General features: G+C 42.1%; 1 protein-coding gene across 1 annotated transcript; it reads left to right on the plus strand.

The window, feature by feature from the left end:
- Positions 1–15,464, plus strand: LOC311065506 (cysteine-rich and transmembrane domain-containing protein 1). Its single transcript, XM_084085888.1, has 3 exons — positions 1–161; positions 11,562–11,896; positions 14,062–15,464. Exons 2-3 carry the CDS (start codon positions 11,569–11,571, stop codon positions 14,163–14,165), a joined length of 432 nt encoding a protein of 143 aa, XP_083942014.1. The 5' UTR covers positions 1–161; positions 11,562–11,568; the 3' UTR covers positions 14,166–15,464.
- Positions 15,465–16,634: the final 1,170 nt, after the last annotated feature.

Here is a 16,634-nt window from a genome sequence, read left to right on the forward strand (position 1 = left end):
ACACAACAGAACAGATACGCACTGGTTCTTTTAGGAGAGACGAGGGTCCCTCAATGCGGTAAAAACACAAGAAAAGCAACAGTAAACCTTGAAGGTCCGTGTGAGAGAAGAGAAAGTACCGCAGCTGCTGACCAGGGAATCTGACCACACTGCCTTTAAAGGTAGGTTGGTGGAACTGTGTTTCATTCTATAACTGTAAGAATATATAGAACAACTTAGCAACCCGATAGCGGGCTGTGGCCTGCCTGCAGGTGCGTCTTGTATTTGCTTTATGATCACATGATTGTATTACAGTACTAACACTATTGCACTGCTACGTTTTAATAATTAGTACATTTTCTGGTTGAAAATGAACATTCTTCTTTATATGCTGGTGAGGAAAAACATCTGCTTAAAATGTCGTGATGATGGTACCCCAGTGATCCTTAGCATTTTGCCATAGTCATTCACTTGAATCAGGGTGTGTGTGTGTGTGTGTGTGTGTGTGTGTGTGTGTGTGTGTGTGTGTGTGTGTGTGTGTGTGTGTTGCTTTGTCTTGTGATTCATCTAGACTTATATTCACTTAATTTACTACGCACACGCACACACACACACACACACACACACACACACACACACACACACACACACACACACAAGAACAGTTTACCATAGGCGGAACTGTCCCCTGTTTAGTCTACTGTGATTCCCATGTCTCATCAGGCAGAAATCAATATTTTTTCTTGCCTTCTTACCTTTGTGTAGGCGTACATAGCCAACAGAATTGAAGCACATTTCCATTTCAATAGCAGAAACACAATACATGTATTTGTTGGATCATGGCTGTTTGTTGGCAATGTTATTGTAAATCTGATCATTTCTACTACATAGAATGTGTTACTTCCTGTGCATTGGCTAGGTCATACACAAAGGCATCAGATATGAACATAAAAGTGATCTCATGTTACCAAGTTTGTTCCCCGGGGCTTGGGGATACCCAACTCCAACACTAAGCGCAGTTAAAAGGTCATAATATTTTACTACAAAGAAGTTAATCAAATGTAGCTTTCTCTCTGTGTAGAAGTCATCGACCGAATTGACAGCTGAAATTTACATCCCTGGATGGGTTTGTCTCAGTATTCGACTGATGTTCAATTCGGTCTCCTGTGGGGCCACTGCCAATACACACACACACACACACACACACACACACACACACACACACACACACACACACACACACACACACACACACACACACACACACACACACACACACACACACACACACACACACAGAGAGCCAAAGCTGCAGTCTTTTAGTTATTGAAGTACAATTAGGTAATGTTAGAGTAAACGCAAACGGTGTCCTTTCATAGATCATAATTCTTTTTAAACAGCGTGGTTTAAAAAGTCTTCCTCTACTGTAATTCAACCCTCTGGTTACAGCTGACCCAGATGAGCTGGTGCTAAAATCAGACAGTCAGCCTGGCTTTTTAACAGAGAAGAGTGGCTGACATTTGAGAATTTTACTGCTCTTTTCAAGTGTAAGAGTATCAGCAATGTATACCTCCTGAGTGACAGAGCCAATATGTGAGTAAGTGTGCGTGTTGATGTGTTTGTGTGTGAAATCTTTGAATCCTTGTGTCAATACTTGTATCTAACCACCTTATTAGTGTGGTTTTAACCCTTGTTCCCCTCCCTCTGGGGGGGGGGACATTGGGCGAAAATAGCCAATCTACAAGCTCACAATGCGCCATGTTGTGTCACTTTGTGAGCTTCTAGATACGTAATTTCCGTAAAAGGCAAAAAAAGGTGTGGATCAAGTATAGAGGCCAAGGGTTTAAGTGGTTATGTGCAAAATAACAAAAAGACACTGGGGAGCTTTCTGTTCTATACGTTAAATGTATATATGCTCCATCACACAACACAACAGTGTTGCTTGCCAACAAGAACTGATTGTTAGCTTGAAAATCAGTTCAGATCAGATCAGAAAATCAGAGTCACCATAGTGGTTGGCATAGAGAAGGTTTTAGAACATTCTTAGGAGGTGAAATGTGTGGGCTTCACTTCAGAAACAACCTTGGTACAAAAAAGATACTGTAGTTAAGCACATGGCTAAAATGACAGAGGAAGTCAAATCACACCATGTGTTGTGATACTCCAGAGATAATAGCTTTGTACTCCTTCCATTTCCTCATTTGGCCTATTTGACCTGCACTGCTTTTAAATTAAAATATACATAGGACTTGATTGGCTTTGAGATAACCACCCTTATAACCAAACTAGGGCTATCAAAATAATGTGATCAATTGCTATTGGAGATTTATTTCCTGCCAGTCATTGCACTTGATTGCATTGATATTCTGACCTGGATAAAGTGCAAATATGTAATGTAATGGTTAACTAGTGTATTGTCTGCCAATCGCATCGGCACAGTATTGAGTTGAACCCAAATTACCATGTAATAAGGATGTCAACACCATATTTCCACTGATTGTGGAGGTTGGGCAGGCTTTAGGGCAGTGGCGTTTGGTGGATTCTAACGTTGACCGGGCCAGAACCGGGCCGGGGGGGGGGGGGAAACCGGTTTGACGGCTCAACTGGTTTCCTAATGGCCACTCATTAACAATTCGGCCGAATGCAAATGAGCCCCATTTGAAAACAAAGGCGACTTTCTGTGGTCGGCTACAACAGAATAGGGTGAGGGGCTGCTAATGTTGATTTTTAGTTTTTTAGTTACTAAATCTTGCCCCTACACAGGGGCAAGCTGGGTCTACAGACCGGGCCATGGCCTTGTTGGCCCCAATGACGATACGCGCCTGCTTTAGGGGATCGGCTTGAGGAAAGCGGTCTGCTGTTTAGATGTTTACAGTGTACATATAGATAAAGGGGCTAAATAAGGAGTCTTGAAAAAAGTTGAGCTGAGTTGCAACACAAAACCTTTTCATTTTCTTGTGATATTCCCACGTGGGCATTGTGATGTGGGTTAACCACTTTCAACCTGGTGTCCATATTTTGGGCATGTCATGAGAAACTTAAAATAAATTCAACATAAATAAATAGAGAACTTAACAGATCACAGTGAGTCGCGTTATGATACATTGTGAGCTTGTAGATCGGCTATTTTTTGAAAATATTCACTTATAATGACATGCCCAAAATATGGATGCCAGGTTTGAAACCGATGATAGGCTAAGGTGTCTGTGTCCTCATATGACAGTATTGCTTGTTTGGGAAATCGGGAACAATTGATAATTCTCAAGTAAATCATAATGTGCATACATGCATCATGACTTAAAATGTCTTTTTGACATCAAAATGCATTGATGTCACCCTTCTATCTACATAGTGATTATGAGCTCAGACACTATGCCACACACAAATATGAAACTGGGCCCCTGATAACGTGACACGTGTTTTGTACTCCTGTCTTTGAATAAGTAAGGAAGTACCCAGTGTACAGTTACACCTTTGGCTCAGTCTGTCTGTCTCAGAGGGTTCCTTTGTCTCAGTTCACTTGGTCAAACGATAGCACAGCCTGATGCCACCTCCTGCTAGCTTTGTAAAGCTTCTACAGCACATTATCTCATTGTGCCTTAATCAAGGCTCAATGCGATAATGATGGCAGTTGATCTGTGGTTTGGCTAGGTGTTTTGTAAAACATGATTGTACGGACGTATGTAGGGACTAGGAGTCGTGACGATGGGCCATATGTTGGGTCGTCATAGGCAGCAGTTGCATCAATGGTGTCATGAGCCACATAAGACATGATTGTATTAGAGATTACGGGACGCGTCGTAGCTGTAGGCCATATGTTGTGTTGCCATAGGCAGATGTTGCATCACCTTGCTTGGTGCTTTTGTCCCCTCATATCAATACCCAGAGGAATACAATTCCTAATGGGGCTCTAGGAAATTGGTATTGAGTGGAGACTGAGGTTGTGTGTTCAAGGCCCTGTTAGTCTCTTAAAGCAAAAACAAATTCAATCCATAAGTTTGATTTCTCTCCTGTCAAAGCTGCCACCATTTTTATTACAGTTCAGATATTGTAACAATTTAAGAAGGAAGAAGTTATAGGAGCACAACTGGTATCCCTCATGGAAGGGAATAATATTTAAGAGAGAGGAAATGTTATTAACTTATTATTTAAAAAACAAGTAAAAGGCCTTTATTACATTTAGCTAACGTGGCTTGCGCCGTCTTCTCTGAAGAAGGAGCAAGCCAACACGCATTGGTATATTTTAATGTCCCTAGATAAATTGTAATAAAAGCCTTCACTTATCAACCCACCCTGAGGGCCTGGATCTGGATTTTTTTAAATGCCCGTTGGTCATAATTTTTCCTCTCTCCTGATTGTTAATTTAATTTGAACAATGTCTAAACTACAACAAAGATGGTGTCAGACCCATGGCACATCTAGCATCCAATCCTGTGCTTCAAATATCTTTACTGGCATTGTCAACCAGTCTGTTTCCTACCCGACACTAGGGTCAAGATTTCTTAATGGAAGAGAAGGGACACCTCACCTCAACCACTGGCTTTAACTTAAAAGGATGTTTTAAATATAACATGCAGAGGACTTTCAAAGGCTGTCATAGAAACGTTCTTGAACAGCAAGACAAGATTGTCTAGGTCCCACTGTCTCATTGTGTTCAGCACTTGGCTGCTTGTGAATTCAAGCCTTGTTACCCCTTGTTAGCCACACATTTTTGTTGTTGTTTTAAAGCACATACACTTTACTACGTTTACACCGCACTGTAGTGTCTACACTACTCTGGCATTTGGACAGATGGAAACAGAGACTTTTGAAAACATTGACACAGACACCCACTTTTGCTTCCTGATTGGGTCTTATCAGTCACAACGTGTCCTTCCTTGATTTGTCACATCCCTATCATGTGTCAATTTTCTGGAATAAAACATTTCACGTCAGCCTTGACTACCAGTGCTTTAAGGTGGACCTTTCCCACAGACATTGCTATTCAATCCTCCATTGGTCAAGCCTCTCTCTACAGAGATCAAAGTTCACCATGAATCCTTTATTTTCTTAATCTCTATTCTCCACCCACACGTGCATGTCCAATAAATGTACATGAATGGTCATGTGATATGGCGTGTTAAAGTATATTAGGCGGAGATTATTTCTGAAACACTCTTGTGTACATGCCTCTTTAAGACCTGGAACTGTGTCATTTTTAGATTTGAGCTAAAAAGCATTATTTTACACTTTGGCTATTCAAAAATAGCAGATCTACAAGCTCGTATCGCGGCACCGAGTGCCGCGCTACGAGCTTGTAGATCTGCTATTTTTGAAAATTCGTGAAAATGTGTGCAAATCTTTGAATATATATATATTTAAAGCGAACATTTTTAACTCAAATCTTTGCTTCTGGGGGGTCCCTGGAACAACATATTTTGATGGGGGTTCGCGGCCAAATACATATAGTTTTGGGGGTCCTTGACATGAAAAAGATTGAGCACCACTGATATAGAAACATACGTTTTTCAGAATACTGTTGAGATTTAGGAGACATGTAGAATCGGCTTCAGGTCTCAATGGGTTAATTTGAAAAGCATTTACATTTACACTTTGAAAAGCAATGTCCCAGAACATAGTTCAGTTAGGACGACTCTCATCAAAGTTCATATTTATTACATTTATTATTATTAGCAGCTTAAACAATGCAATACATTTGTGTTGCACAATGATTTATCATGCAGCGTGGGGCATGCAATAAATCCCCTTAGGGATATAGACCGAACAGAGCCTGCAGCAACAATTATAATAATACAATGGTTATCATAGTGTCATCATTATGATCAACAACAGAGTACTGGTTCTACTGAATCAGGTGGAGCTGGTAGCTTACTGATAACTGCAGGCATGCAGTGTCAGGATGAAGAGTGCGTAGTATGGGGGGGGGGGGGGGGGCTGTCATTAAAAAGACCAACCTTGTCTGTGAGAATGAATTTCATTGGTGTGTGAATCAGCTGAGCCATCAGCTGACTATCTTTCAGAGAGCTAGGAGCTTGAATGTCTACTGTTACTGTACATGGCCTGCCTGAACTAACACAATGTATAAGTACTGTAGGCCCATAGATTTGTAGATGTCATTGTGTAGTACAGGGGTAGGCAACCTTCTTGGCCAGCTACACTGTATAGTACGGTATATACAGCCCAGGGTTCTACCAAAGATCAACATCACTTAAAAGTTTAAAGTATAAACCGGCAGACGTGAGGGGAGCACTCACTTGTACACTAAAGTACACAAGCACACTCACAGTTGTGTACATATGCACACGTGCTTGAATGTGCCCCCTCCCCCACATGCGCCACTTTCGGTTGCTTTTGAGTCCTTTGTGTCAGCCCCTGTAGTTATAGTAGTTATATATTTACTTTAATTTACATTAAAGCCAGTGAGCCACTCGGCCTGCTTGGTGAGAACATGGTGAGAACAGTTGCACCAGCGAGGCGGAGCACTTGGCCCGCTTGGTGAGAACAGACTACAACCCCTAATATTTAGTTAGGATCTAGCAAAAGTTAAATCGACGGCGGCGCGCCGTCTGAAGTGGACATGAGCCACGAGAGGCACCACCGAGCGAGTCGCTACCGAACGTTGCGAAGTCCGCTTCAGCCGACTCAGCACCACTCTAGTCTCGGTACTCTAGTCTCGTCCCCCTAGTCTCGGTACCCCCGAGACGTCAAACGTTTGCCGTCTTGGGAGTGAGAATGTGTTGTATTCCCGGGGCCGTGTAGGTTCTGGTGCCCAGAAATACCTGGTGCAAACCGTTCCGAGGTTGCAGAGTAGGCTTTGGTGCCGTGTGTTCCGGGGGCCAAGTAGGTTTTGGTAGCCAGAAATACGTGGTGCTGACCGCTCCGGATTTGACCGAGGCCGCGTAGGTTTGGGGGCCGACCATTCTTGTATTCGTTACGGTGGTTCGGCCAGTGATCTTGAAAAGTGGCAAAATGTATTACCCTTAAAGGGATATTTCACTTTCAAATAAAATAAACATTAAAGAAATATCTGACAAATAAATGAAAAGGTAATGCTGCTCCCTGATATGACACATTCAAACCAGAAAACATGTGTGATTGGACAGCAGACAATAAGAATGGATATTTTTTGTCTGGGTTTCCAAAATGCTCTGCAACCGACAGTCAATCTTACAGTCATGGTTGCCCACCCTGGTGTAGTAGGATATGTTTTGGAAGCCATAGTAGAATCAGGGATTTCCTGTATTGAAATGTCTTAGACAGGCAGGCTGCTTAAAGACCTCTACACACTGTACGATATTTGACCCGATTTCACTCTCGGGGATATTTTTTGGTGATCACCGAGAAAACCACCGATCTCAGTCCAGATCGGGCGTTCCTCGGCGAGGTGTTGATCGCGCAGTGTGTAAGGTACTCCGAGAAGAAACACCCCGATAAATTGCGCTCGGTGAGCCGTTCCCGATAATTTTTACTTTTCTAGCATGTTGGATATTTGGGCTTGTCGGATCCGATGAGAGCCGTGCTAGAGCCAATCAAAGCACAGTACCAGCCAGCGAGGGCTTGCTGTGTGTGTGTGTGTGTGTGTGTGTGTGTGTGTGTGTGTGTGTGTGTGTGTGTGTGTGTGTGTGTGTGTGTGTGTGTGTGTGTGTGTGTGTGTGTGTGTGTGTGTGTGTGTGTGTGTGTGTGTGTGTGTGTGTGTGTGTGTGTGTGTGTGTAACGCATGTATGTATCTCTGAACAGTATTGCCTGGTTTTGCGCCAGAATTAAGCAACCAGGTATATGAAAACAAGCCCAACAAAAGCGACTATGGGCTGCATGAGCACTTTAAACCTATATACAAATAAAATAGCCGATCTACAAGCTCACAACGCGTCGCAGCTATTTTCAAAGAAAAAAAAAACATTAAGAAATAAAGCCAAATAAGCAACTACACTTTGGAAATAAGCTAAAAAGAAACGCAACCACCAATATTTTCTCGCTTAACTCGCTTATAACAAGCGGACACGGCAACACTGCTTTTCATCTGAATTGCTCCCTGATTGGCTTTTGAAACGTTTGTTTCAGAGAGGGAGAGAGAGAAATACAGAGAAATTGAGAATTATTTAATATCAATCATTAGCGTCCTGTCTCGGTCTCGCGCATATATCACGGGAGCCTTTCACGTTTTCGTGAGACGTTTGTAATAAAAACAAATGTATGTATTGGGTCGGGATCACATCGTGGTGAAATATCTTGCAGTCAGTTAACCCCTATCGCCGACCTATCAATCGTGCGAGAATCACAACGATATATTAAGCCCGATTTCAAGAGAGAAACTCGTGCAATGTGAAAGGCTTAGCGATCTGTTCACTCGCCGACCATTTCAAATGTCGGGCAGTGTGTAGAGGTCTTAAGTGTTTTTCCAAGACATGTGAGCTGTCTAGGGGACGTTGTGCAGGGTGCAGCTAGAGCAGGAACAATACAACACGAGTAATCCAGCACACTCCAAGAGAAGTGTTCAGATAAATATTGTTTTTTAATTCAGATAGTTGTATAATATATATTGGAATAATAACACTTTTGTCATCATGGTTTCTGAGATGAAAGTATTCCGCGAATCTGCAATTTTTCGTGATTTCTTTTCAGAAATGGTCATTAATGAGATCTATGAACTTTTGTGTGTGGGTTTTTGTTGTTGTTAAAGTTAAAACAATCATTCTAAAGGCATTGTATGTAACTTTGCCTGTGCAACAAAACAACAAATATTGTATCCATCATTTCCCTCAGCACTGGAGTAGTGTGGTGGTGTTTACCTGCAGAAACACATTGCCCTCTCAGTGTTTTCACTGTTTATTTTGGTAGGCAGGGACGTTTTTGGAAAACCAAAACAAACAGTGAAAACAGTAACACCCAAATACAGGGAGAGGGCAATGTGTTTCTGCAGGTAAACACCACCACACTACTCCAGTGGCTGATGACTGATGGCTAACACACTATCTCTTCCACAGGTGGGGCCATGAATGGGCACAATACCATCACAACGAAACTCTATATAGTCATCCAACACCTTATTTTGGGTAGGGGAAGGGGTCAGTGGCAGGGGAGATGCACTGCATAATAAATATACCAGGCAGTAGGGAAGCTTATTATACTATGTCATGAAAGAAAATCATACTATACTACTGTATTGTGTGTGTGTGTGTGTGTGTGTGTGTGTGTGTGTGTGTGTGTGTGTGTGTGTGTGTGTGTGTGTGTGTGTGTGTGTGTGTGTGTGTGTGTGTGTGTGTGTGTGTGTGTGTGTGTGTGTGTGTGTGTGTGTGTGTGTGTGTGTGTGTGTGTGTGTGTGTGCGTGCGTGCGTGCGTGCGTGCGTGCGTGTTCATGTGTGTTGTTTACATTCTATAAACTTGTTTGGAGCCATGCACTGTTATTTCGAGTATGTATGGCATCAGAAGCAACTGATTTTTTTTAATATTATATACTTGTAATGTATTTTTTAAATGTGGACTGTGTGTGTGTGTGCCTGGAAAGCAACTTTATTGTGTTTGCTATTCACACAACATAAGACAAACTATATCTGTCCATAAACAGATGAATGTCCGCACACTCTGCTGCGGTCCTGCCCCCCCCATCTCTGACAAACAAACATACACCAGCTGCGCAATCATCCACTTGTCAGTCGAGATGGCAAAATCTGCACACTATTAAATCACATCAGGTGATCATGTACAGTCCATCTTTAGAGTTAAAAACAATCCTAGATTTACAATGGAAAACATCTTGAACAAAGAAGTCCAGAAAGTTAGTGAGGCATTATGGAGATGTGGAGTGTATTTAGCTACTTTTAAAGTAGATAAATGACAGATATGGACAGTGGTATAATGGAGGGTAACGGTATATATACTCATACTATGCTGTATAGCCACTTCGTTTTAGTGGCCTTTGCCATAAGGTTTTATGTTTTTGATTTTTAGTTTTTACTGTGTATTTAAGTGAGTTGTATTGTCAGTCTTTTCCGTGTTGTCTATTGCCTAGTAAAGCCCGCAATGGAAATAAGTCATTATTACTTTATTGTTGATGCCTAGGGGCTATTAACCCTATTTATATTTTTAAAGTTGGCAAATAAAATCAACCAATCTATCATTGCGTATACTCACTTCTAGTGTGCGCAGTAATCACCTTTATTGTTGTCCCAACTAGACATTTTTCAATAGATTGATTCTGAAACTGTTTAAATCAATACTCATTTGCTGCACCATCAATACCAGCCACGTGTTCTCCTATGACTCTTCTAGTCTCTAAACAACCAGCACTTTTCGAGCTCCACAGCAACGCACAGGCCACACACACACACACACACACACACACACACACACACACACACACACACACACACACACACACACACACACACACACACACACACACACACACACACACACACACACACACACACACACACACACACACACACACACACACACACACACGGTTCTCATCACTCACACTTGGAAATAGTGGTCACATATACAGTAGTATGAGGCACTGCACTCTGGACAAAAGACTAATGATTGTGCTTCCTCTTTCCACCTCTCCCTTGCATGATTAGTCTTTAGTTCTGAACAGAAAACAGCTTGAGTGCTGTTTGGAAACGTCATATTTGAGGCTGCTATGGAAAGGCTGCTAACAGAAAAAAGAAATTGCACATTTTACATCCAAAAGTTGTGTCTCTGTTAACTCTCTAGGGAGGTACTATATGATATACTAGATACAGATACTATTCTGCAATCACATGCATCTACACACACACACAGACAGACAGACAGACAGACAGACAGACAGACAGACAGACAGACAGACAGACAGACACACAGACAGACAGACAGACAGACAGACACCCGCGCTGTCGAGGAGATTTTAAATGAGTCATGTTATTCATTTAAGAGAACTCATAGTTTTAAGTGACAAGCAGGATTTCTGAGCTGTGAACATTTAATATGACCTCTCTTAGCAGCTGAGGAGACGTTCTGATCTGTAACACCTGAAGTTTCCTAGTGCCATGTGTTGTTGTCAAATAACAGAAGGGTGTTAAAATTAGTTGAATTGTTGGGTTTATGACCAAGAAGCCATCTTCCCTAGCTGCTGCTGTTTGAGCCGACACCTCACCCTGAAGGTGTGTGTGGGGGTATTTAAGTTGAGTCAGCCTGTATGTCCCATTGAGATGTGTACGTTGGCTCCACTGTATTCGAATACTTTAAAATCTCTCATACTTTGAAATCTGAGTTCTTGTCTGTCTCATTATTGTGTTCTGAGTGCCCCCATCCAGATTTCCAGCACAGCGCACACACACAGGCACACGAGGGATGCATTAATACCACTTTCTTTTCGCATATATGCCATATTCTACGTTTCTGATTTAGATCCATCTTTTATAAATTGTTGACTGACATTCTTCTCTGTATAAAAAAGTAGACAAAAAAGTTGTATTGCTTTGATTTCTAACATGATTTTTCTTACATTGATTTATAACATATTGAGTTAAGCTTTAGAACATTGATGTGGATTACATTTTAAAACACTTAACATTTTCCTCTCCACTATCTTCTAGTCTACCGATGAATTTTGAGCAGCCCCCTCCGTATCCGGGCCCAGGGCCCACTGCCCCAGGTTACCCACCGCAGGGGTACCCTGCACAGGGACCTCCGCCTCAAGGCTACCCTGTGAACATGGAACAGCCAAACCCAGCCTACCCCAACTACCAGGCTGGTCCTATGGGCCCTGGAGGACCCTATCCTGGCCCCGGAGGCCCCTATGGCCCTGGAGGTCCTTACCAGGGACAGGGATATCCTGATCAGGGACAGGGATATCCTGGACAACCACAGTTTGGCTGGCAGGGAGGCCCACCCCCTGGCCCTATGTATGGAGAGGCTCCCAAAAACACAGGTGGGTACTGCTATAAGATTCAACTTGAACTTCATGTAGTAAATACAAACGGATATGGATGAATAATGTAATGTCTGTAGATGTACAGAATATACATTTATGCAGCACCAGGAAGAATAGTTTGGCAACCAATAATATACTGCTTGCGTTACAGTCAACTTGTTGGGGTTAAGGGTTAGCTGTAGCTCGTTGGGAAATAAACATCTGCTCTGATTGTTGGTCTAGGACAGTGGTTCTCATATGTTTTTTTTATGTGAAGGACCCCCAAAATTATACATATTTGGCTGCGGACCCCCATCTCATATTTTGTGACAGTGACCCCCAAAGCAAAGATTTGTTTGCTTTAAGTAAATATGTATATTCAAATATTGGCAAAAGATTTGCACAAATCTTCATGATTTTTCAAAGATTGCAGATCTACAAGCTCATAGTGCGGCACTCGGTGCCGCGCTATGAGCTTGTAGATCTGCTATTTTTTAATAGCCAAAGTATAACATATGGTTAAAATGATTGTGACGCTAATTTAGTAACTAATTGTAACTAATTTAGCTGGGTACCCCCTTGTACCCCCCCAAGGACCCCTGGGGGTCCCCAGACCCCACTTTGAGAAACAATGGTCTATCTAGGACACTACGAAAATGGGATCAGCGTCGGACCCTAAAATCTGCCATCGGTTAGGCTCTAGTCAAAAAATGTGGGGTTAACATCCTGCAGAGTGAGCCAAGCTTTGTAGTCAAACTGTAGACCGTAGCAAAACGACAAGCAAATATCAAGTTGGAAAATATTCAAACTAAATATGCAAAAGCAGCAGGCCTGCCTCTGGGGAGTACAGCACACTTCTTTAGGCACACAATTCAGCGGCTGGCGACAGATAAGCCTGTACACAGGCTACTATTGAGGATTTTGCCGGCGGGTCATTTTAATAGAATACACCATTATTTCAGGTTGGCTTATGATTAACCAGTTCAAATCATTGTCATGTCGTTATCCGAGACCAGCTCTGATAAGTGGCTTGCTCCCGTCAGGCATGAGCTGGTCACCTAGGTAACACATTTACCTATGACCTGTTGTTAGAAGCTGCATGGAGGTTTGATCCTGCATGAATGATCCATCACCATCATAAGAGTGAAAGAGGTGTTTTTGTTCAGCGAAACGGCTATCATTTGGTCTGTTGGCTAGTCCGATGCAGATGGGTTAAAGGCCTGACACATTGGGTAACTTAGTAATTATAGAAATTAAAGTAATATATCGTCACTGTCGGATTGAAACCTTGTATGTTCCTTGATGCGAGGCCTTGTGAGCTTGTAGATCTGCTATTTTCACTATTAGTGCGACACTCTTGTATGATGAAGTAGGGCATTCATTTACGAAAAAAACAACTACCTGACAAAATATGAACTAAATTGACGGTCATACACATTACATTAATAGTCACTGTTTTTTCATTGTAAGTAATTTCCTATAATAATGATATAGGAATTATTATTATTATTATGAAACAATAATATTGTTACTAAACTGTAACTTGGGGCCCGAACAATTTGGGATTCCCCCGAACCCCACCAATTCTGATACAGGAAATGCCAGCTATTATTATAATCCTTCACTGAGTGGATTGCGTAAATACATATATGCATATATTCTATTTATTTGTTTCTCAAACCAACATGAATCACTGATCTTTCCTTTATTGATTGTACCAAGGATAATGACAAACATGCTGCGATCCTTTTTATTTTTTTCTCCCAAAGAGTTGCATCACAGCTCGCATTCTGCCATCCATTTTAATTACGAACGGACTAAAATGGATTGCATGGATCATACAAACAGTATAAGAGTTTGTCCATCTTATATTGGCTCCTTATTTAACTGATTAATCGTAGGGCCCAAACTGTAACCCTGTCTTAACAAGGCTTTGGCCTTCTCTAAAGCATCTCCATGGTTACGAGCATCCCCCATTATGGGTATAATGAGAGCAAAACCAAAGGAGCCATGGCGACCATTGACCTCTCTGCTGAAGACAATAATGATGATGAGTATATAATCTCTGTACTGATGTAATGTGAAAGAAAGGACTCAATAATTTTGTTCTTCCCAATTCTGTCTCTCTCCTCTGCACCCCCGCCCCCCCTCTTCTCAATCTCTGTACTCTCTGGTCTGTCTAGTGTATGTGGTAGAGGACAGAAGGAGAGATGATACAGGAGACACCTGCCTCACAGCGTGTTGGACGGCCCTGTGTTGTTGCTGCCTGTGGGACATGTTGACATAATGTCTCCCCCTCCCTGCACCAACTGTTCACCCCGTTACCTCCTGCCCCCTTCTCTGTGCCTGGACCCCCGGCCCCGAGCCCCCTGGCCCCTCTGTCCCCGTCCCCTCTCTCTCTCTCTCGCTCTCTCTGCCTTAAACCTTGCACTCTCAACCCGCCCTTCATTTCCTCCGTGAGTCGTTTGCTTGTTCATAAATAAAACCCCTTTCCTTGATTTCCCCTTTCCAAAGTGTATGAGTTATAGATAATGATAATGATAAACAGAGCCCTAATTCTACCGGGTTCAGCTGAGGTGTCAGAACTGAACCTGTCCAGGTGGTTCTGCTCTGTAGCCGCTTGTATTGAGCTTCTGAGCTTAACCTGAAGCCCAGGTTCATGTACTGTAAATGCATACACACACAGCGCAGACAATATATGCTAACACAGGTGTCAGTACATTCAGCAAATGCACGTTCATGCTCAATCAATTCTACACACACACACACACACACACACACACACACACACACACACACACACACACACACACACACACACACACACACACACACACACACACACACACACACACACACACACACACACACACCACAGATCTCAGGCTCACCTACTGTGGAGCTCTCCTTGGCACTTTATTATCTTATTACCTCTACATGACATGACTCCTGCCTTCCCCTCCTACACACTACCATAGCCCCCTCCCCCGACCTATTCATGAATACCCCCCCCCCCCCCCCCACACACACACACACACACACACACACACACACACACACACACACACACACTCAACACACACTCCACACACACACACACACACACACACACACACACACACACACACACACACACACACACACACACACACACACACACACACACACACACACACACACACACACACACACACACACACACACACACACACACGGCCACCAAGACCACTGGATGCCAGTAAGCTTCTTTTGTTCTTAGGAAGCCGATGCTTGAAATGTATCCCTTTTATTTGCACAAGTAGCTGTGGTTGTGATCAATGTGTGATCAATCAATAAATGGAATGCATTTTTAAAAGACAATGATTTATGTTTGATTACCGTTCAAAACATTCAATGCCTGCACATGTTTTTTCATGCTGCCTCCTTATATAAAATGATTTTAAAATATTATTTTTTAATACACACATTCCTTGAAAGTGAAACAGAAAATATAAATATCGTGATGATATTTATAGAACGGATGAAGACTTGTTAGATACCTTTGCTTGACATGAGAATCTTGCATTAAAAATAATGTACCCCCGAACGTGTCAGCATTGTTATTGTGTGTGAGTGAGAGAGGATATAGATCAGTATTCCATAATGGTGCCTGCCTGGCCAGTTTGCTTGTTTATTTATAACTCGGTGAGAGATGACCCTGTTTGTACAGATGACTGTTTACAGCATAGCAGCCTGCCTGATCCATACAGATTATTGACAACTCCCAGCTAAACTGCGGCAGCAATTATTCAAAGAAACATGCTTTCAGGTCAATAAAACAACATTAAAAGGCTGTGATGTGCTGCACATGACTTTCCTTATGCAACTAGAGAAGATTGAGTTGCATATGTCTGTAAAACTGCCACAGTGACTAAAATTAGATCAAGAGGACACCCACCCATGTGCTTTGGGCATGTGAGGTCAGCCACTTGGCTGTCATCTCCACGGTCACTCAAAGGTACATTGCCACTAACATGTGAATTTTGGCTAGAGACTGGTAACCTGCTTTCAGAGTTATGAAGCGTTCGAACAACTTTTTAAAGCAGGGCAACTTGCCTTGCCTACCAACTTTTCAAAAACCTTGGAGTGAGATTTAATGGTATGAGCACAGCAATTTTTATATTATTCTTGGGTCCATTAGGGGTCACCAGCACATTTATTTTTATCTTGAATTAAAGATACATGACGGTTTACCTACCATAACTTCCCCAGTATAATGACATCTATTCCTATAATCCTTACCTGGAAAAAATAAAATAAAAACGTTTTTGGCCAGATGAGGAACCATTGACCTGGTGGCCGATGACTGCAACCTCAATATTTTCAACAATGTGGACAGTTTTCAGTGAGTGAGTGACATTCACTCTTCTAGGTTGGTCCTCTACAGGTGTTTTCAAATTTCTTAAAAAAAAAAAAGTAATTAGGCCATACCCCCCCCCTGCCCCATACGTATCTAATGTCCTAAGGACATTTAACTGAATATGAAAGGTTGTTTGAGCTTAAATTAAATGAAATTGTCATATTAGAATAATATACCGTAAATACCAATATCGTAGTCAGTATCATGTCAGTATCATGATCAGTAGGCTATCATGTCAGTATCATGGTCAGTGTCATGTCAGTAGCGTGTTAGTATGATGGTCAGTATCATAGCCAGTATCAGGGTCAGTATCAGGGTCAGTATCATGTCAGTATCATGGTCAATATCATGTCATGT

The sequence above is a fragment of the Gymnoscopelus microlampas genome (genome assembly GCF_963454915.1).
Source record: "Gymnoscopelus microlampas genome assembly, chromosome: 18".
NCBI classification, from domain to species: Eukaryota; Metazoa; Chordata; class Actinopteri; order Myctophiformes; family Myctophidae; genus Gymnoscopelus; species Gymnoscopelus microlampas.